The sequence below is a fragment of the Mastomys coucha genome, unplaced genomic scaffold (assembly GCF_008632895.1).
Source record: "Mastomys coucha isolate ucsf_1 unplaced genomic scaffold, UCSF_Mcou_1 pScaffold6, whole genome shotgun sequence".
NCBI lineage: Eukaryota > Metazoa > Chordata > Mammalia > Rodentia > Muridae > Mastomys > Mastomys coucha.
Window position 1 is genome coordinate 2,936,755 of NW_022196912.1, and position 23,663 is coordinate 2,960,417.

The window sequence follows — 23,663 nt, forward strand, 5'->3', positions numbered from 1 at the left end:
ATGTTGGACTTTGTCAAATGCTTTCTCAGCATCTAGTGAGATGATCATATGGTTTTTGTCCTTGAGTTATGTATCTTCTGATATCACAGCATTTATGAAATTGAAAAAACATAAGCATGTTTCTATAAGAGAATCTCAGCTCATTTAATCATCAGCTCCTGTAAAAACTTGTTTTGCACAGTTTTGTGCTGATTGCTCTGCACCAATATGTGGTACATAAATCAGGAAGCATACAGCAAAGCAAACATTCAGTGGAACCACATTCATCTGTTAGCGAGACTAGAGGCGTCTGCAAAAGAAACTGAGAGCTCGTCCGCGAAATACCACGAAGTGATGCAAAATCATTCCTATTGAAGAAGCTCTTCTCTGTACACAAGGAAACTACACATGCCCATACCCACAAATTTCATCCAGAAATCCCTTTGATGGTTATTTTATAAGTAATGCAAAAACCTACAGATTATAGACTTTCTTTTGTAAGAATGTCAGCTACTACAACTTTGGTGGCAACTCCCATAGTTTGTCATAAACCAGAAGGCAACACAATGTACTTTTTATCTGAAGTTAATTTGACATTGTCATTAACACAGTCCTTTGCTTTTTCATGTAAACATGCAAGACTGTAACATCTTCACAGTTTTCTCATGTTTTCTAAACTGAAGATCTCAAAAAGTATTCATTTTAAAATGGTTTTTACATTCAACCACAAAGTGCTATCATGTCTTAATATCTAAAATCCATAAGTAAGCTTACAATATGGTCTTGAAATAAATTAGAATAATTTCTGAATTATTTACTAAATATACCATAACAAAGTGCAAGACCGTGTGGCTTTAACAGCAGTGTTTACTCTTTAACTGTCTTATAGGCAGAGTCCCCAAGGTTAAGCTATGGTCAAGGCTGCTTTATTTTGATGCTTGTTTCTTCAGTTCAAAGCTGGTCTTTCTTCTGTGCATGAATATTTTTAAGGTGTCTTTGTATGTCCAAATATTCTCTTATAAGATTAGTCATTAGATTTGGGCCCTCAAATGAAAGATGTAGTTTAATAGCCTTTTACTTATTTGTTTGATTTAAGAGATTAGTATGTCCAGAATATTTTTTAATATTATATTTTTACTTTACATGTATGAGTATTTTGCCTGCATGTGTGTGTGCAATTTGTGTGTTCAGTGCCCTAAGAAGTCAAAAGAGGGCATCAGATGTCTTTGAAGTAGAACAGACAATTGTGGTCTAACAAGTGGGTGTGGAGACCAAACTTGAGTTGTCTGTAAGAGGAACAAATGCACTTAGCTGCTGATATCCAAACAGCATCACATTCTGATGTGCTTGAAGCTAAAGGCCTCACCAAAGAAATTCCTGATAACAGTCTCTATTCCACATAGAAGCAGAGTTCACTAAAGATTTACAATATCTTAAAACTTCATTCCTATGTGTGAACTTAATACAGCTTAACAACTGATGTGTTGATTTATAAAAGAGAAAAAAGCATGCACACACATGTGTTGCAGAAAATATTAAAAATGAATCTACCCTGCGAACTCTCTTTCCCTCCAGACCACGTTCTAGTGACAGTACTGCCGGCCACAACACTATGTGTTGGCGGGCTCTTGCTATTTTCTCCCATCAAGCAAGAACATCTCGCTTACATACAACGTTTTACACACCCCCACAATCAGTACCTAGTGACTAGTACCCGGTAAAGTATGACTCTTAAGGCTTAATTATCTATAATAAGATCCCAATTTACAAGAAGCCAATACAAAATTTTTAGAACCAAATGATAAAGGCGATGTTCTAACACAATTATCTTAACTTTGTAAAAACTTAGCTACCTGTGGCTGTTATAACCACACTGGGTCTGAATCGACCTCTTCCCCGGCCTCCATGATTGATGATTCTCCGCTACCTTCCTGCTCCTGCTCTTTTCCCTCCTCAACTTCTAGCTCCACCTCTCTATTCTTGTCCAATCACAGGCCTGTCACTGCCCTAATGTAATTGGACAGAGAAAATGCTGCACCATTTCACCCTTTCTGTTTAATAATAATAAAATAAAATAAAAACCTTTGTCTCAAAATATAAATTGAACATAACTATTACATATATTGTAAATTGTCTGGTATAAGATACATCTAACACCCAGTCCAACATTTTTGCCAATAAAATTGAACACTATTTTTGCCCTAACTTGAAAGACAAAAACTTTGTACCTGGCTATCTCTTGGCCTAGATTGGATGCCATCTGAAAACCCTTAAAAGTAAAAAGTCTGGGCTGGCTAGGGGACTATGTCGTCTTTCAATTCCACCAGAAATATAAGAATGACTGAATAATTGAGAATATATAGGAAGCCTAACACAGCTTCCAAAATTTTAGCCAATTGATAGAGACTGCTGACCACCTGGACAGTCCTTACTTCAAAATGTTGGGTCATCGGTCTTCAGCCTTCTGGCACATGAATGTCTGACAGACAAGAGAAACAGGAATATTAAGGATGCTGTCTCAGCAGATTTAAGCTGCCCTAGGCCTGTGTGTCCTTTTTTGGACAGTATTGTCTGTACACGAAGAGGCATTTTTTGCCTAGTGGCTGTCTCGCCAGAACTGGAGCAACTCCAATGATGCTCAATTTCTTCTTTGAATCTAAGACAGGGAAAGCTGTCAGGAGCAGACTAGTCTCAACAAGTGAATGAATAACATTAAACATCACATTCTGTAGATTTCTGATGTTTTTGAAAACCTACTATCTATTTAAATTAATCTCGACTGTTATCTACTCTCAGCTATTTTTAGTTAAAACCTTGAAATCACCCTAACAATAAGCTCAGAGCTATGAATTTGTTATATGGCCCTAAACTCACAGGCCTACACATCTCAGATCTGTTTATAATAACAGCAAAAGAAGGACTGGTTCTAAGCCCTGTACTTTTAATTATTTAGTATCAATAGAAAAAATTTATACTGATGATAAAATAACCTTGATTTGGTATCAAAATAAATTCCGTACGAAATCAAAACTTATGACTTTAACTTAGTAACAATTATAAAGTTTTCTATCAAATGAGATTATGGCTATACAATCAATTTTGGCTATTTCCTCCCTGTTTCAAATATGACCATTTCTACATTCCCTATAAAGACAACCTATTAATAACCCTCTCCAGCCCCAAAGCCCAGGGAACTGGGTCGACAACTCTTCATAACTTCTTCAAGCTGAACATGGATGTTGAGATATTATGAAGGGGGGGAGGTTAGGGAAAACTGGATTTATTAGTCTCTGATGTCTGTGTCTTGACTCGATCCAGCTGAAGTCCAGGACATTGGGAGTTCACGCGGCCAGTTCAGCATGTTTGATGAGGAAATTCACCAAGGCTGGATATTCTGTGATATATAAATCTCAAAACAAAATTTTAGTATCATCAAGATATATTTTTTGTTTGATTCCCTGGAATCTAGTCCTCTGGAGGTCTCCTTTCGTCATCTCTAATTCATATAACTCTGGAAGGTGTCAATACCTTAATCACCTTTTCCAAAAACACACACACACAAAAAACCCTTTTCCCCAAATCAGCATATCCTTGTGCCAGTAACCAGAAAAACCTTCATTTTGACCTCTCTCCCAGAGGAATAATATAACTATAAAACTCAACATCATGTCTATTTTGAAAATTAAAACAATCTAAAACAAATGAAATAAACTAAAATATCATATAAGCCTTAATTAGGACAATTCTATCTAGCCAAGTAGGGAAAGACACCCAAAATTCCCATGTAGATCACGTTAGAAAGAATATGAGCTTCCTCTGGCTTGAGCCACAGACTTTTTAAATTAATACCTGATAAAAGCAGTCAGTTATCACTGTTCTCTCTACTTGGAGTCAGTGACTACTTGACTATCCAGTTTCTAATCATGGGTGAAACTTACCATGTGACTTGGACAAAATCTGAACATCAGTCTACTTCAATAGTAAATAATATCAATTTCAAATTCATAGTCCAAATCCTCTGTTCTCAGAGGTAAGTAACTCCATTCCTTTTCTCTCTCTCGACAGAGTAATTCCCCACAGCAGGGGGCCTCAGAGCTGTTCTTTGTTATAACTTGGTGCCCTTGAGTCACGTCTTACTTTTGGTGCCACTCAAGCTATTCACCCAACAAAACAAACAAAAAAGTAAAAAATAACACTTTAACTCTCAGGGTAATAATCTTAAATTACTAGTAGATTTGTGCCCAGCCAGCACATTGGGTAGCCATCTGTTGCGGGAAATATTAAAAATAATCCTCCCTGCAAGCTCTCATGCCCTGACAATGCTGTTCGGCCACATCACTGTGTCCCAGGCTCTGCTGTTTTCTCCCAGCTAGCAAGACCATCTAACTTACATACAATGTTTTACACACCCCACAATCAGTATCTAGCATCTAGTACCAGGTAAAGCATGACTCTTAAGGCTTAACTATCTAATCAGGTTTATATAATAATATTACAATTTACAAGATCCCATTGCAAAATTTTTTAGAGCCAAATGATAAAGACAATGTTTTAACCCAATTATCCTAACTTTATAAAAACTCTAGCTACCTGTGGCTGTTATAACCACACAGGGTCTGAATCATCCTCTTCCCTGGCCTCCATGATGATGATTCTCCCCTACCTTCCTGCTTTTCCCTCCTCAACTTCTGGCTGCACCTCTTTATTCCTGTCCAGTCACAGGCCTGTCACTGCCCTAATATGATTGGACAGAGGAAATGCTGCAACATACATGTGAGAGACAAACAGTGTTTGTGTGTAGGTATGTGTGTTTATGTTTGTAAGTATATATATATATATATATATATATATATATATATGTGCATGTGTATGAGTGTTGTGTGCATATGGATGCACACACATGTATGTGTGTGTGAATTCATGTGAGTGATTTTGTGTGAATATGTGTTTGTATGCATGTCTGCATGTTTATGTGAGACTTTGTGAGTTAGTGTGTATGTATGTGTGTGTGGTATGTATGTGTGCTTTTGTGAGTGTGTTTTGTATGTGGAGAGTGTATGCATATGTATGTGAGCGTGTGTGCATATATGTGTGTGTGTGTGAATATATGTCAGAGTGTGAGTGTGTGTGTGTCTGTGTGTGTGTATGTGTGTTTACCAGCTTCAGTTGTCTTCACTCATAGGCACATACCTGTTAGGACATAATTGTAAATTTGCTCTTTTTCCCACTTACTTTTGCTGCAGAGCTCCCCTAGAAATCACAATTAGCTACAATTTAAGGGATGGTGTTGAAGGGAAATTCAGACAACTACTTTCTTCTGTTCTTATTGCATTGGGGGCTATTTGGATCTTTAAATCACTTGGTATGGAAAACAAAACAATCCACTTTCATGTTTTTAAGTGTACCCTTGCCAGACATGATTGGATGGATACTCTGGTGAGAATGGTCTCTGCCAGAAATAGCTCTCCCAAAGCAATTTCTACCATCACAGGTGTTTGAGAAATCCAAGAAATGTGCAATTTTGACAAATTGTGGACAATAGTCCACAAGCAGTAACCACTAACTTTGCATTCTTGATCCCTTCATGAGCTCTGCTACTCTTCTCAGTGTTTTCTGTGCTAAAGACATCTAAGGAAAAGAAAAAAAAAACTTTCTGTAAAATTGCAGTGCCCATCCCCCAGCCTCTTAAGCACCTTTTGTAAAACTGATTCTACATTCTAATCCATTCTTCCTTTCTCCTCTTGGAATGACTGACAGACCCATGGCAGTTTCAGTGGGTGTCTGGTAATCACTGGTGTGTGTGTGTGCGTGTGTGTGTGTGTGTGTGTGTGTGTGTGTGTGTGTGTGTGTGTAATAAGAACAAAAGACAAGCTTGAAACATCAAACAGATTAGGAAAATATAATGGCTTAGTTATAAAGGTCCCCACAGATGACAGCTGGAACTCTTCATAAAAAATGTCAACATACTATAAGATAGCTTTGAAGAGAGGAAACGGAGATATCAAGTAAATGAGTTTGGAATTCTATTTTAATGATGCTAAGATTAATCACAGAAGCTAAGATTCATGTTTTAATAAGGTGATCAATATGGAGCTTTAGAGGCTACTTGTGAGAAAATCCTGTTCACTGCCCTTGTTTGAGACATAATGGACTGCCTCTCTTCAGGACACACAATGTCTGGTTTCTTTACAATTTCGGTCTTTCTCTGCCACAGCCTTATAGGATGTGAGCTAAGACTTAAATATGCTATTTGAAGATTTGTCTGAAACATCAGTAGACAGATTAGAATGCCCTTTTCATACCTCATTGAAACTCCAACTTATCCAGGAAGCAGCTTTTGCCAACATTCTTCCAGGCTGAATGCACCATGCTTCTCACCATCCTGTTTTCTCTTGGGACTCATGTGTTCCAGGCTTGTTCCTTTTATGTGACCGCCACTAATCAATGACCTATTTTCCATTGTCCATATAGTCTGTCTGCAGGGTTTAGCTATTCATAAACATCAGCAATGGAGGTATCATTGCTTGAAGGGAATGCTGTTGATTTGATGGAGCACTGAGGGCTTATAGACATGAGTAGTAATAAATTCATCACCCGTGTCTTTATATATCATATGAGAGGTATATCAACTTGCTTTTACCCTTAATAAAGCCTAACTCAAATCCACTTCTGAGATCTAGTAGTAAAAAAAAAATAAACACTTTTCATAAACTATACATTCCTTGACATGGCACATAAGACGAACCATGCCAGGCAATGATACCATCACACATAGCAGCTGCATGCTAAGTGCTCCTTGAAGATACACACATGTTTACATCTATACCCTTACAAATATCTACTTTACCTGTGAGAAAACTGAAGCTCAAAGACATAAAGAGGCACGGTTCAAAGCCCAGCTCTCATGTATCAATGCCTCTTTCTCCACATCAATTCTGACCAAGATTCATGCTTAACTTTCAAGAAGTAATTTTGGAAATGTAAAGGCAATTTTTTTGTTTGGTGAAAATATATTCCTAATTATATTAATCTAATCTGCTTAGTCCATATAATGTTACTTATATGTACATGGTTTCAGGACTCCCTACTTGGTATTGGATAACCAATCTGGGGAGACTATTACTTTGTTTCCCGTGTTCTTCATGTGTGTGTAGTTTTTTCTCTAAGATTGAGGCTTCAGGAGATTGTTTCCTTTTCAGACCCTTGTTCAGATCTTGTTTAGGCAGCCATGCTGGTAAGACTCCTAGGGGGAGCTTCTCTGACTTTTCTGGAAAACACACTCTCACACCAAACTTCCTGATCCTCAGTCTCTTCCTTGGTTACTTTTAGATAGCTGTGATAAAATCCCATGACCAAGGCAACTTATAAAAGAGAGCATTTGATGTGGAGATCACAGTTTCAGACAGTGAGTCTATTAGCATCATGGTGAAAACATGGCAGCAGGCAGGCGATCCTGACACTGGGGAAGTAGCTGAGAGCTGACACCTTGATCCATAAGCATAAGACAGACAAATACTCAGAGAGACAGAGTCAGAGAGATGAAATGGCAGGGGTTTTGACAAAGCCCACCTTCAGTGACATACACCTCCAACAAGGCCACACTGCCTAGTCCTTCTCAAACAAGTCCACCAGCTAGAGACAAAGGAATCAAATGTGTGAGCTGATGGAGGTCATATATTTCATAACACTGCAGACTCTTACATATTTTCTCCCCTTCCTCTCCAATGATTTCTGTGTCAGCTAGAACAAGAAAACACAAGTTTTCATGTTCTCCATATTTGGCTCCATTATTGTTTTCTGTAATGGTCTTTTTCTGTTGCAAGGAGAGGGGCCTTTGATGAGGCATATGAATTACACATATCTGTGAGGATAAGGATAAATTATTAGAATGTAGTCAAGGATTATACCAATTTTATAAAATAAAGTGGTAGTAGCTTTCTCCTTAAAGACTCATGAGTAATTCCCCTTAGGTATTTAGCGAGGTTTCTAGGTGCGACTTCCCTTTTGGTGGGTGAACCTTACATTCAATTAGAGTGTTTTTAGTTATAGCCAAGTTTTGAATTCCACAATGGTATCAATAGGGCTATGGTGTCATGAATGTTGTCAGTTGGTGAGAAATTATTTTCTTGACTACAGTGCTCATTTAGAAAATTTAAAAATACTTAATTTGGGATATTTTTGCCCTTTATAAAATTAAAGGGAGCTGGCAACATTATAATTGTCTCCTCTTTATTAATTCAAGATATTTTACATTAAATTATTTATGCATAGCTGACAAGCATCATCTTTCCAACTGAAATACAATCTACATACCAATTACAAGGAAAAAATAGATTCAAGTCCATTGAAAATGATATTAGAACTTTCTACTGATAAGGTCCATTTTTCCCCACTGGAGAACTGAGAAGACTCAGTGTCACACTCAGTTATATCACAACATATGCAAAGGCATTCTCTGCTTTTTCCTCAAAAAAAAAAAAGCAAACAAATGAAAAGCTGGAGAAAATTGTTGTGGGAGAGGTGGAAATTCCATCCATGTTGCACCCTCTGCTTATTTAGAAATCAGAACTGGGAAAAGATGTCTTAGAGAATGTATTTCTATTAGTTCTTATTGGGGTGGATAAGTTTAGATGTTATGACATTGTGGTATAGAAAGTGTTCAAGCATCTCATATCTATAAAATAATAAATTCATTCATAAGGTAATACAGGCTGCCTTATATTTCCTTTGCTGCAATCAGTAATATGACTCATGGTGACCTTTCTATTGTTGTAGCTGTTAAATCATTTTTATATCTTAAATGCTACATATCTAGCACAAAGTACCTTTTTAGCATGCACTACAACAATGTATGACCTTTAGTGTATCAGGGTAGGCTTTGTATTTGGTTATCTGCTTTTCTCTACTGCTTTCATTTACTGCTGGTAGTTTTCGATATGATATCCTGTCTGTTTGCATTGGGAAACAAATATCATATGAAAGATAAGGGGAGATATTATTTCATACAGGCAGTGAGAAAATGCACAAGGATGGTTTTATTTGTAATTAATCTGATGGGACAATATCTGAAAAAAAAATGCTTTGTTCATAGCTAGTAGGAACAAGTTATTCTACAAATTTGCATATAAAGTAAAACTTGATATCTCATTGATCTATAGGAAAGAGCAACATGAAGGGAAAATTTCTAATGCCAGTTAAGCATTCACGATTTATAATTTCTTCTCTAAAGCACCATTGAACCCTGTGGTCTTCTGTGCCCACAGAAGAGCCATCTCACAAAAAAATAACATTTAAGAGGCTGCAGAAGGGCCCTGATTCGCTGTCTCACAGATGAAGCTGGAATGACATTTGGAGCACTAGTTATGAACAGAGCATTGTCTGCTTGTTAGTGTCTACTCTGTGCTCTCAGTGAGCAGACTGACACAGACCTCGGGATGTAGCAGTGCATTAAAACACTGTATATAATTTACAGAAGATGTCTGTGTGTTTTTGTAAGGAAGCAGTGTGAGCGAAGACAAAATATTTATAAATGTGACATTTATAAACCATTGACATTTTAGACAATATTCTAGCAAATATTTTTCTTTCTATATATTACCTTTAAAATCTTGCAATTTGCATCACATTTTACTTAGTGTTTACAATTGTATACTCTACTTATTTATGTCTAATGACATAAATATTTAATCAGTCATATCATTAATTACTATAGATATCACATATTATTGGAAGTGTATTTATTTAAAAATTTTTGATAAATTGAAGTTGTAAACATAAAGGAAGTTATCAGTTCTAAACCTTCTTTATTATTAGCACATGTCTACCTGGTTAGTCACTGAAACATAGGATGTGATAGTGTGAAAACACTTTTTATGCAGCATATCTTCTCAGCACATCTTCTCTTTTCTATTCCATCACTCTCCCTGAATTTCTGAAGTTTGCATAGTTCGTAGTTATATGCTTATGCCACACCATGTCTTGTCCAGAATGCTGAGTTAGACCAGTTGATTTTATCCATTATGTTCCCAAAGTATATGTGTTCCTACAGTGAGATCTCTGTGATGCAGTCATGATTCAGAACATCCAGAGTTAGGCCAGTGCTCATGGATTAACTTTGTAGAACCAGATGGCTGAGCTCACATATATCCAGCTATCCAAAACAAAAAAGAAACAAAGAAATGAAATACCCAGGTTTATTTATAGAACCTGAAGAGGGAAGAATGTGGTCATTTGGAGAAATGAGGTAATCTAAAATGAGGTAGAACATACTTTGCTTTATCTAGGAAAGATAGTACACTTTGGCTTATTAAGCAACATAACAAATGAATTTAAGGAACTGATAGAAGAAAAAGAATAGATAAAAGAACAGAATGAAGAAGAAAGGAAAAATGTGAACTCCAAGTACAGGGAGTTCGAATGTGTTTTAAAGTTCTGTCCCTCCTCTCATCAGCCAGTGCAGTACAAGGTCTTTTGACTCAGAGCTTAGGTCCTCTCTACTTCTTACTTGTCTATGAACTAGGTTTCTATAAAAAAAAAAAAAACAGTAAATTAAATAGATAGTTATAGCTGTTGCTTGTTTTCCAGGTTAGGTATGAAGATAAGGAATGTTGGGAACATTTGATGTCCCAAGTGGTTATGCATGACAGGGCTTCATTCTAAAAGGAAGACATTTAAATTCTGCTCCTTGTGGGGTTCTCAGCTGTAAATGTCTTGATTATTATGCAATGTATGTTTCTACACACTAATGCATAAAGTGGAAATGGTTATAATAGCTTTTCTATGCATCCACAAAGATTTGTGGCAGATTGCAAATCTCATGTACCCAAGAGGATAATCTTACTCCAGATTTTATGGTAAAACCCTTTAGACGCCAGGCCATGACATCCTTTATTATATGGAAAAGTGCTTTGGAAAGAATCCAAGCTTCCATGACTCAGGCTGGTGAAAAACCTTGCCCCTATTCATAACTGTGCCATGTAGTTGCTTTGAACTCTTACAACTAATTACGCATGGTGCCACACATATCACATAATCTGTTTGACTCTCAGTTTTTCAAACTGTCGAATAAAAAGTTCTTTTGATCTATGATCATTGTCAGCATTGGTAAAAGGAATCTGTTTATGTCAATAGAACAACTAATAAAATCTATTCAATATATTATTCTCTGGTCTCTTAATGATCATCTACATTCTTTAATTCATATATTAAAAGTTTATTTTTCAGAACAGATAAATTCCAGGTGTAGGTTTAGTGATTCATTGTATTCTATTGTTGGATGAGGACGGGACATCTTTAGATTCTGGCAGGATGTGTTCTTTAGTCAACGAGGGCTTATAAGTCCAGAAAATAACCCAAGTTCCTGACCACTGTCACCATGCAATCCATAGTTTTCTGCCTAATGTTCTAGAGACCAACAGTGCTTTCTTTTTTTTCACTCATGAAAAGTCTTCAGTGTTCATTATAGACCAAAATATATTTATTGATAAACTTTGGAAGTAAGTAGCTCTTGGAGAGTCCATATGCTGTTTCATTTATAAGATATAATCTTTAAAATTAATTTTAGAAAAGAAAGTCTCAGAAAATATGAAGATGCATGTACAGGATAGATACAGGTACATATATACATCTACATGCACACACACACACACACATATATATATATATATATACAGACTTTCTCCTTTCTCCTATTGTATACTTAATCAGATAATTAGATTGACATTAAAGAGTCTCTCTGACCAAATTAATCATTAGTTCTTCATGCAATTAAATAAAAAAAATCTCAACTGGTATTACTTCTCAGTCAACATGTATTTTTGCACAACCCTAGGACACACAAGAGGCTAGATATCGGATAAAGCATAAAATATTTTATTTCAGAGCTCTTCTGTTCTATTCTTATTTCAATGTCAATTAAATAAGAATGAACTGATAGGTCCTAGTCCATGTATAGAATGTGTTAGCACTAACATCTACTTTATGAGTCATGTGTGTATGTGTGTGAGAGTGTGTATGCATATGGGTGTTATGCAGGAATGTGGGATCTGGTACATGTTGATAGGGACTCTACCACTTAGCTATACCACCATCCCTGCTTTATGATTCTTGAACAGCAAACACTGCTGCATTAACAGGCAATAAGTAGTTTGATTAGATTTAGCTTATACCTAGGAATTGTATAGACCACAAAACAAAACAAAACAAAACAAAAACAGAAAGAAGAAAGAAGAGCTTTAGGAGAATTAATTGAAGGAAACCTTGTACAGTTCAAAAGGAGGGCAAATGAGAGATGACCATGAGATGGAGCAAGAGACGAAGCAATGGAATAGTAACAGACCTGACAGTACACAGATCTATCACTAAAGGGTGAAGATTTTGTCCTTAAGGCAAACGTTAAGTTTTGCTCATGGTGTACTTAAGTAGTGAGTCAGTTGGATTTATTACAGAGAGATGCAGGAGGATGATAAGAACAGTCCTAGTAACTAGGTGGCTTTGGATAATGTCTGAGAACATATGGATTATCTAGGACAAAGGGTAATCTCTACCATAAAGAACCATAGAATCATCAAGTTGTGAGGCAAGTGATGCACTGAAGACTGAAATGAATAAAGGATAATAAATCTACAGAAAAAATATATGTTTTAAACAACTATTTTGTAGTTACCTTTTCTATTTGGGCAGGTAAAGCCACAATCATACAAATTCACATCAACAATCACATTGCCCTAGAACAGGAAATAGTAATTTTTTGCATATTTCTAAAATATGCATATATGAAGGCACAAAAAAGAAAACAAGTTGTGAGCATTTAATAAAATAAAGTTTGAATTTTTGTTCTGTTATATAATTTTTAAAAGATTATCAGTATATCAAGAATATATTTCTACATCATGAAATATAACTTTACATTTACATAACTACAGTATCCAGAATAATACAACCCAGTGTTTTCATAAAATGTTTATTTAGTTGAACCTTGTTTACATTTGAAGTTGTATATTAATTTGTGAAATATTTTTGGTGACATAGACCTTTGCATGATACTTTGATGTTCTAATGATAGACCTTTTCCTCCTTCTCCAAGAGCATGTGAGCTACGTTAGGGTAGGTTTATTATGGTAAGTATCACAACATTAGCATAAAATATGAAAGCCCCTTATAAATAATTATAAATCTGAGGGAAGGGTATATCTATTTTCTTCTGTAGCAAAATACTTAAGGCTTTCTATATAAATTAATACAATAATTTAAGGTTTCTTTAACAGTTAACAAGCTATTGACTAAGTGTCTCATATCCAAGGTCTACATAACTTTCATGAAATTAAAAAAACCCTCATCTTTCAATGCATAGTACTGAGCACTGACAGTAGCCTAGACTTTTAATTATTTTCTAGATCAAGAAAACACTCAACTACTTGCAAGCTTAATTCAAGGTCAATATGAACAGAGTTTGTAGCAGACATTGTTTTCTATTCAGAGAAGCAAGACTTGCGTTTAGTTCAGATATGTGGCTAAGAACCATTGTTTACAGCTTCACTTGTACATTCAGCTCTTGCACCCTTTAAAAGAAAATAACCTAATAGTAAGTAGGGATTTGAGGACAAAAGACTTAAATACAATTTTTCAAATGCTATGTGTTTGTTTCAGTGTGCTAAGCTTTAAATGAAACTGAAGGACACTCATATAAAGTCACTTTTGTCAAAGCCTTTCCTAACTCAGATGTACTCTCTTATGATGTATAAGTGATTGACAAACCGACTTTGGTGGAATACACAAGAACTGTTTGGACTTTGTGGTTTTCTTAAATGAAAGGAGTAAGCAAATATGTTGTCTTAATAGGGAATAAAGTGTGCTAGGCTTATTTGAGCTGCTTCAGTGCGTCAAGGATGGTGTTAAGTTTGGTATTCATAAATTACTAATCTGGAATAAGAGGTGGAATGTATTTTGAAAACTTAAACCTGTTGTAGCTGAACATGTTTAACTAGTTAATAAGAAACATCAAAAAGACCAAACCCTGAGGTCAAGGGTCATTTTTTTTTTTTTTTGTAAAGCTATTATATGCTGTTTAAATTGGTTGTTCGGGTCTGTCTATAACTTAAGTATAATAACCTAGCTCAAATGCAGATTTCTAATTTTCAATTAACATAGGAATAATTTTGTTTGCTAAAATAAAATAAATGAATGAATGACAAGTCTGAAACATGAAATGCTCTAGGTAGAACTTTTTAAAATTCCAAATTTCAAAAAATCATGTGGCAACTGTATAGCTCAAGCTTTAAGTATTAACTTTTAACCTTTGACCTTACAGATTTTAACCAATGAAATGTCTCTTTAAACTTTAAAGGAAACAATGATAACGAGCGCCTGGCGATTGCTAGACAGCGAATTCCATATCGACTTGGTCGAGTAGTTGATGAATGGCTACTCGACAAAGGTAAAAACATTGATTAAAACTTCAAATAAAAAATAATTTGAACATAACCAAGTAGTACTTCATTGTAACACTAATAAACATAAAAAATAAATTTTCCGTAAAACTAAATTAAAAACAAGTTTAAAAAAGTAAAATGTAGATAGCAATATTTGCATACCTTGTATAATAATTTCTATACATTTTTAGAAGTACCAACGGTTTAATAATCTTACCCAGTTAACTTAAGGTTAAAGGGACTGTTAAATATAATCCACTAACTCAATCTATGAAGGTACTCAGAGCAAGCATTAACCAAAAATGATAAATCGTTTATAGATTATATCCATGGCCCAGCCTCTAAATTATTAACTAAAATATATGTAGTTCGGGTATCTTTATCATGGTCCTGAAAAAAAATCTTTGTTTAAACTCTAGGAATCTTAAATAGTGGGCAATATGGATTGCCAATCAAAATGAAGTCCCTTTAACGTTTGCAAGCTTCTGAGAACATTGGGGAACAAACCCTAATTAAAACTGAACTTAAAGTTGTGTGCATGCTTTATGAGCAGAGATAACTCTGCTCATCCTGGAGTCTCCATCTGATGATAATGGTACTGTTGCTAGGATTGTTTGAAGGAAATGTGCCATGATTTCTCCATTGGTATGTGTTTCATTCCTGAAGCCGCTTTTTACATTTGAAGCTATTTTTTTTTCATTTTATTCTATTCTGTTTTGATAGACTTGCTGAAAGCCAATCAGAAAAATATTCTTGAAACATTTTGGTTTTTTTTTGTCTCTGACAAACTCAGTATAAACCATTCATTTCCTTTCAGTGTGATTGCCGGAAAATAGAATAATTGAAGTAACAGTGGATTATTGCCTTCCAAAATATAAATATTTCTAAAGAATAGCATGTAGAGTTGTATGGGCATTATGTGAATTATGAGATTTTTGCAATAAAATTTAAAATTAGGCATTAGTTACTACATTTTAGTTTATTTCAGAGGTTATTTTAGGATAACAAATATTTGAAATGTTAGAAATGTCATACTTTTTAAATTTAGCAATTTAAATTTGAGAGACCAATAATAAGTTCTTAAGGCAAAGAAAAATGGGATCCACTAAAAACTGATTTGTAGTATATATGTTTGATTGGTCTTTTAGCAAAAACACTACATTTATAATATGTTGACAATTTATAAGTATTGCCAGTAATTATGCATTTCATGGACACCTCATTTCTAAGCAATGAATTATGAGTTAAATGCCAATCTTATAGTTTATTGCTTTCATTATCCACCCCATGAAAAAATCTGTTTTATCATCCTTTGTAGAATGGAGAGTTCACAATCAACATTTTTGCATGTATGTAATATTATTTTTACAGGGCGTCAGCTCACAATCTTCAATAGCCAAGCAACCATAATAATTGGCGGGAAAGAGCAGGGTCAGCCCTTCCAGGGCCAGCTCTCTGGGCTTTACTACAATGGCTTGAAAGTTCTGAATATGGCAGCCGAGAACGATGCCAACATCGCCATAGTGGGGAATGTGAGGCTGGTCGGTGAAGTGCCTTCCTCTATGACAACCGAGTCAACAGCCACTGCCATGCAGTCTGAGATGTCCACCTCAATCATGGAGACCACCACAACCCTGGCTACCAGCACAGCTAGACGAGGCAAGCCCCCCACGAAGGAACCCGTCAGCCAGGTGAGCATATGCATGCTATCCTTTCCTTTTGGATTTGTGATCACAAAAGTGGCCTTTTCTGCATAAGTGTCTTTTCTAAGCAGAATTTTGTCTCTGATCTTGTGTGCTCATCTTTCTTGGAAATTGTATGTGTCACATCTTGTATGAATATGATATATGGCTATGTTGTTGATGAAAAGTCTACAGACAAAAAAACAAAAAAGAAAGAAAGGAAGAAAGAAAGAAAGAAAAGAAAAAAGAAAGAAAGAAAGAAAGAAAGAAAGAAAGAAAGAAAGAAAGAAAGAAAGAAAGAAAGATGGAGGGAGGGAAAGAGGGAAGGAGGGAGGAAGAAAGAAAGGAAGGAAGAGGCTCTGTGTTGGTTAGAGGCAAACTTGATTTGATCACCTTGGCTTAACACTACTGGTGGAGAAAGATCTGTTAATTATGCAAAAACATTAGTTTTTAAGGTTAGCAAACAAGGAAAATACTGGCATATTTGAAAGGTTTTGCCTATTTTAGCATAACAATTCATCAAAATAAGAGTTTAAGTGTGTGGATTTTATGGTGAAAGATAGGTCTATTTCCTATTTATGAGAAACATGTTTATTGGATTGTTTGATAGGATGTAAAGTATACTATTTAAATTGTCTTGAGTGAATGTATTTTTATGATATATAATTAATCACACTTATATAGAATTCACTTTAATGATTTTATTATTAATTTTTATGTCTGAAAAATTTGAAAAGTAGAATATTAAGTGACAGCAGTATAGTTTAGAGGTTTATAAATTTAGTGGTAAAATACTTATTGATTGCATAGATGATGCACTAGCCGATTAGCCATTGGCATTACATCAGAAAAAATATGATGAAGACTAATTAAATGCTGTTGATGCTGTTGAGATACTATTAAATGATATGAGGTCCTTGTTGGTATGTGAAAGCTCTGCATATCATCACTTGTTAATTCTTTCAGAATTTTTTATTTTTCATGATTCAAGATTAGTGGTTTCATTTGCTTTCAGTAATGAAAAATCTTCAGTTGGCACCACGTGAAGATTTATCAATAGATAACCCTTGCTTACCTAGAAAACTGTATTTCAAGTGGGTAAACAAATGACAGCAAACATTTTAAAAGATGCCTTTGGATCGTTTGTTTGAAACAGATTATCAGATTTGGAAGGAAAACTCTAGGAAGCAACTTCTGTTTGTGTCAGCACTCTATCATTTCAGTAAGATGTGTTTCAAAGGAAAATAAAAAAAATATGTTCTGATTTTTATTTTGAATAAGATGGAATGATAGTAAATGAATAAGAAAGAGAAAAGATAGGCACTTAATCTGGTGGAGAAGAAAACTGATCAAAAATTGAAATATAAATTTATAAATGTGGTAGAATGCTATTTTGTTTATTTTATAACAGTATTCACACATTTTTTTTTATCTCATTTGGGTTTTCTTTTTCATCTGCATTTGGCCGCAAGGTAAAGTAGGTTGTCTCATAGGACACACCCTAGTAAACATTTACTGATTATTTATAACTGCCTACATGGACAGATTGTTTGCTCAGCATAAGTACATAAGCATAAGTCTTTACCCTCATGACATTAATTTTGTAGGAATATTTATTAGGAAGAGCATTATTTTGTTGATTGTCTGTTCAGTAGTTAGATTTCTGCTATAATTGATGATATAGCACTTAGCTACTTTGATTAAGACTTGAGACCATACACAGATTCATGCTTTCTCATACTGTTGGATGGACTGTATTTATATATCATTGGGAACTTCGTGCTGATGAAGATCAACTTGCCAACATGAATCTGAAACAGGAAAATTTAAATGTAAAATAATTTTTCAACTATTCCCTTTATATAAAGTTGCTCCAAAAAGAGTATTTAAGTATATTATTCAAAGTTAGAAATGTTTCTCTAAAGACAATTTGAGGGAGTTCAGCGTTTTTCTTAAGCCTGTATCATTGTTAATTAAATAAGTAGCCAAAATTTCTAGAAAAACTTGCATGTGTTTAAAAAAGAAAATGGCAATCATTATTATAATGTAATTTATTAATATCTTCTTGTATATAACAAAAAATATATGTGCAAATAACTATTTTAAAAATGAAATATAAATATACTCAGGAGCATTTTAGAATATTAGTACAAAGAGAAAATAGTACATACTTGTCAATTACCAATGAAAAGAGTTTTTCATAGCTATTCCCAGTTCAGGGGCAGTGATTTATAGAAATAAAGAATCCAATCAATTAATGATTATTTGGCTAATTTCAGGAGACATTGATTTAAATTGAAGGTTAATGTGTTCATGTAAAAGTGGATGTTTTAAATCTTTACAACTTTCACAGATCAATAACAATGTAATAATTTGAATTTACCTGTAACAAACATTAAGTTTTTAATGATATTCAGTTGGAACAACAATGTGCTAAATTTTGAAATAATTTTTAAAATACTTTTAAAGTCACTTTTATAGTCGTACACATATAGTATAACATTTAAGGTGACAATTAAACATATACTATAAAGAAAGTAAAAATATTTTGAAATATTATAAATTATATTTAATAATAGGATAATTTGTTTCAAATTTTTATCTCAAAATGTAATTTTTAATTGCCCTTTAAATACAAAGGCATAACTGATACATCTCTAGATGTATTCATGGATAGATAATTAGAGATAAGATATAAATGGCAGTTTAGTATAGATTAGAGATAGAGAGGTGGGTGGATAGATATATAACAGAGATATGGATGAATGAATAGATATACAATATTTCCTTGATTAAAATCACATATGTATAAAAATTTAATTGAGGTGTTTATAAAAGATAAAGAGGGGAGGCGCTTATGTTCTATGGAGGTATAGTCAGGTATGGAGGAAGGGGGTGTCTCAGCAGGCCCATGCCAAAGCATCCTGTCCCCCTGAGGGACCAGCCACATGTCTAGAATAGTATAAAATAGAGTCTATTCAGGGTATGGAGAGGGGAGGTAAGAGGTAGTGGAGGCAGAGAGAGAGAGTAGAAAGGTAGGGGAGTCAAGGAGTAGAGGCAGGCCATGAGCATTTGGAGAGAGATAGGAGAAGGGAATGGGGAGAGAAGGGAAAAAGGGCAAGGGGACAGAACAGGAGCAAGAAGGGAAGAGCAAAGCAAGAGAGGAAGGAGGGGACAAGCAGCCCCTTTAATAGTGGGTCAGGCCTATCTGGCTGTGATAACATTAATGAGTATTCTGAATCCCACGTCTGAAAACTTTACCTACTTTTAAAAGGTTAGGTGAGCCATCTGTCATTAAACTTTGTCCATAGTGACTGTATCTGCCTGCTTCTATCAAGTCTCTCACTAAATTGGGTACCAAAAGGGTCATTTTATTCTTCTAAATCCACAGTGTATTTTTATTTTCAATCCAACTATAGTTTCCTCAGTGATAGCACTGAGCCACTTATGTGACAATGACAATGTATCTAAGAGTTTCTGGTGGAAACAGATTTTTGAGCCACCAGAATTAAACTGGATTCATTTCAAATAGATGAATTGACGTGAGTTCAGCTATACTGCAGGGCAAAGACTGTAAGAAATGTATTTCAGGTTTCATAGTCAGTGAATACTGGAATGTTCAGAATACTGTCTGCAAAACTCCATCTACATTTCCACTTAAAAGTGAATATGCTTTAAGAGATGAAAACAAGAAGAATACTTTCTTCTGAGTGATAATTAGATTTTATACTGGTGTCTTAACTTTCATGATTTAGAGTAATACAAACACTAAGATGACTACTGAGATGAAATGGCTTTATTAAAACAATAATAAGACAATGTTTTACATGGGCTGCATAACATTTATATATCCTGCTTTGCTAGTATAATTAAATCAATGGGCCTCTAAGACTTACTTCCTTTAAGGCTATTCTCACAATGAAAAATATCAGCACAATTCATTCTTAGGATGTGAAGGGCTATTTGGTGTTGGACACTCCTTTCCAAGTTTTATCTGCTAAGTGCTGTATGCCGTTCTGAATTACTTCTGCATCTTCTGTCGAACTTTATGTAAACCACTGAAAGGAAAACACTAAATCATCTTAACATTTTTCTGTTGTTTTTTAAATTAAATTTATTAACTTAGTACTAATGTGCCCTTTGTTTTAAGATCAATATCATGATTTTTCCCCAGCTCCAGAATATTACTTGTAGCGTATCATTGATATTCTCTGTTCTTTCCTTCAATATTATTCTGCATACTACATTCAGACTAGATAATTGTAAACCTTTGTAATTTTTCCTTACAGAAAATATAGTATAGTAGGAATAGCATATCAAATCAGAAACTGGGTTTTACTCTCAACACAAGCAGTGTCCTGAGTCCACAGTGTCCTGTGATATGGTAGACTAATTAGCTCTTCTGCATGTTGACATTGTTGCTTCTCTGTAAGAAGTGAGTCACTAGGACTCTTTGGAGCTCTTCTCAGATTTTAATTTTAATAGACTCTTGTCTCCATGTGCCTGTTTAGTTCTTTTCCTAGTTATTTAACAAAGCAGATATTTTTACCCCTTTTCTTTTTATAAGACAGCCACACATCCCACTTGCCTCTAAGAGTTCCTAAGTATACCTGTTACTTTGATGTAATTAATGACAGTCTCTTCTTTTGAGTCTCAGAAACATTTATTTCAGTATATAAACTGTATTGAACTGTACTCTTTTTTAACAAACATAAAACAACCTTGAAAGAGAATAATACTTCCACAAAATGTTAAATATTGTATTTCATTCAGCATATATATAGCTGAACCTGGTTGTAGCATCTTGACTTTGTCTTTAGAATCAACATGTTTTCATCATTTTATTTCAAAACAATCTTGACAAAGTAGAAAAGGCAATGCTGCAAGAGATTATGAATTTTGGTGTGGTTCTTTGCTTTTACTGGATGAATGTATTACAAACAATTGGAAAAAAACATTATAGATAGAACCAGAATCACTCAGTGTAGACAGTGTCTGGGGACACTCTCATTCAGTATAGAAAGAATGTCTTGGGGGCTTCCTCACTCAATGTAGACAGAGTATTTAGTGGGGTACTCTCAGGTTCTAGGGTGAGCTTCTCCAGGTGAAGTCACACACCTATTCAAGGAAAGGTACTATTAAGGTTACAAACCTTAGGGATAGGTTGTATATCACATCTGTCACTGATACTTGACACTCATTCAAGTTCTTATGAAAAAAAAACCAATTTGTGTTCAAGTAAGAAAAAAGGTTTAATATCTTTGATAATGCTATTGCTTCCTGGAAGCTTTGGAGCTACTCATAAAAAATGAAAACTATTGTTTGAGAAATATAAGCAGAGTATATGCATTTTTCCATGAAATATATTTGAAGTTAATAAAATACATTTAGTAACTCCCAAGAATAAAATTTTATTTTTATAAAAAATATTAATTAACCTTTACTCTGGCTTCATAAGTAAAAAATACAACAGTATTACTTATAATTATATATGTTCCTGATAGCCACTTTACATTTTTAGACTATTGGTGACATTAATAATTTACTTTATGTTTCCTAACCCAGTCGTTCTGCTGAATTCTCTGAAATTAATGTATAATTTTACAGCAAGCTTTAATGCATTCTAGAAGAAAATCAATTGGACAGAGATTTTTAAAATATACAAAGGCATATTCTCTGAAACTAATGGTGCCTAGTGAGAAGAGTATGAATCTTTGTAATTTTAATGTGGGTAAGCAGGAATTTTTCAGAAGTTGTTTTTCTCTTTCCTTCCTGACAAGCCAAAATAGCAAAGGTATACATTTTGAAGCTTTATTTTAAAGACTACTATGCATAGTGCATATCATTTGAGGTCTGGGTATTTGAATGGGTGAAAAGATGTTTTCTTGGCATTCGAACACCTAGTCTTGAGATGTCTTCTGACAAAGCTGAACCTATACAAAACATGCATTCATTCATCAGCTGATTAAGTCAACATAAAACATTTGCACAGCAGTTACTACAGGACAGATAATATAATAGTCGTTGGAAATACTAGCACAAAACTAGACTTTCTTGTATAAATCATATATTGTAGTGGAGGAAGGTATATAGTAAAATAGCAACAAAATAAAATGAATACTCCTTGTGGGATGTCGGATGTTAAATGAGAAAATACTTAGAGAGTCCTGGGTGAGTGCTTATGGATGAAGGAACCAAAAATGAAATTTCATTTTAAGTAAAATGAGTTTAGATGATTGTTGATAAAAGTATCTGTTATCAAGGAATGCTTGCATGTTAGTGTTTAGGCATATCCTGAGATCCAGAACTTTCACACGCTCTGTGGATTTTGCCAGTGACACCTAATTGCTCAGCTAGGGATCTAGAAGCCTAGGGAAGGAGCAAAAAAACACCAAAATGTGCTCCATCTGCTCACATACCGTGTCCTCCATCTTATAGGTAACCTGATTAAATCAGAGGCATAACCCAATCCTAGGGTATATAGGTGTCGGAGGATGAGACAAGAGTTTGACAAGTGTGGTATTACACTTTTCCTCCTCGCCAGGGGGAAATGGAAACACATTGAAAGTCCATAGATCAGTGCACGGTGTCTTCTCTCTTAAAAGAAATTTGTCCTTTGCCTTCATATGTGGTTTCTGCTTAGAACTCAATTTTATCTAACCATTGGTTTATTAGTCTGTCCATATCGTCTGTTTGTCTATCTGTCTATCATCTATCTATTACCTATCTATTTTAGAGAAAAGTGCTGGGCATAAAGCACAACATACCAGGCAAAAACTCCATCACTGAACATCACTACTTTTTAAAATATTCATTTCAGATAAGCAAGCACAATTCATGAAGCATGACAACCAATTAAATGTTGATGCAATTTAAAGTAAATATTGGACATGTGTACCTATTCTAATAAACAAGCACCCAGGCTTGCCTTCCTTAATTTTTAATCATAGCCATTGTGAATTTTCACCCACATATCAAATTATTGTTTTGAAACTGCAAATGTAATTACATCACTTCCCTCACTAACCCATATACACATATAAAAGGCAGATCTTTGACACATCTATACCTGCTTCTATTTGTGCCCTGAATGGTTCATTTCTATTTTCTGTTGAGATCCTGCTGCAGTGACATCCATAAGTCATTCCGCTGCCAATCACTTTTCTTCACAGCTCTTCTTGACTCTCTCCTCTAGATTCATTGAGATCTCTTTCTCTGCACTCCTTATGGATAAGTTTCTGAAAATCATCATTCCATTTCTTGAGTTACTAAATCATGGCATCTTGTACTCCTTGATCTTCATTCATGAGACCCTGATTTAAATGACTAAGTCAATGAATCTACTAGCAATTCTCTTATTCAACATTTATAATCAAATAATTTTTCTTAGAATAAATATGAAATACTCACTATAGTCACCTTGAACAATATCAACTTTTAAACCTAAATACTATTTAATTAATTTTACTTCCTTTTTACCTAATATTAACACATTAAAAACAATGAAATCAGCCGGGCGGTGGTGGCGCACGCCTTTAATCCCAGCACTTGGGAGGCAGAGACAGGCGGATTT

The 23,663-nt window shown here is 34.7% G+C and overlaps 1 protein-coding gene across 34 annotated transcripts in view; it reads left to right on the forward strand.

Annotated features, from left to right (window-relative positions):
• Positions 1 to 23,663, forward strand: part of Nrxn1 (neurexin 1) — a 1,104,407-nt gene that overhangs the window by 946,204 nt on the left and 134,540 nt on the right. For 22 of the 34 annotated variants that reach the window (XM_031356553.1, XM_031356556.1, XM_031356560.1 and 19 more), the window contains 2 exons: positions 14,324 to 14,413; positions 15,780 to 16,099. In XM_031356553.1, the coding sequence (XP_031212413.1) occupies positions 14,324 to 14,413; positions 15,780 to 16,099 (410 nt within the window). The remainder of the gene's footprint in view (positions 1 to 14,323; positions 14,414 to 15,779; positions 16,100 to 23,663) is intronic. The other 12 variants (XM_031356572.1, XM_031356574.1, XM_031356592.1 and 9 more) reach the window with 1 other exon arrangement.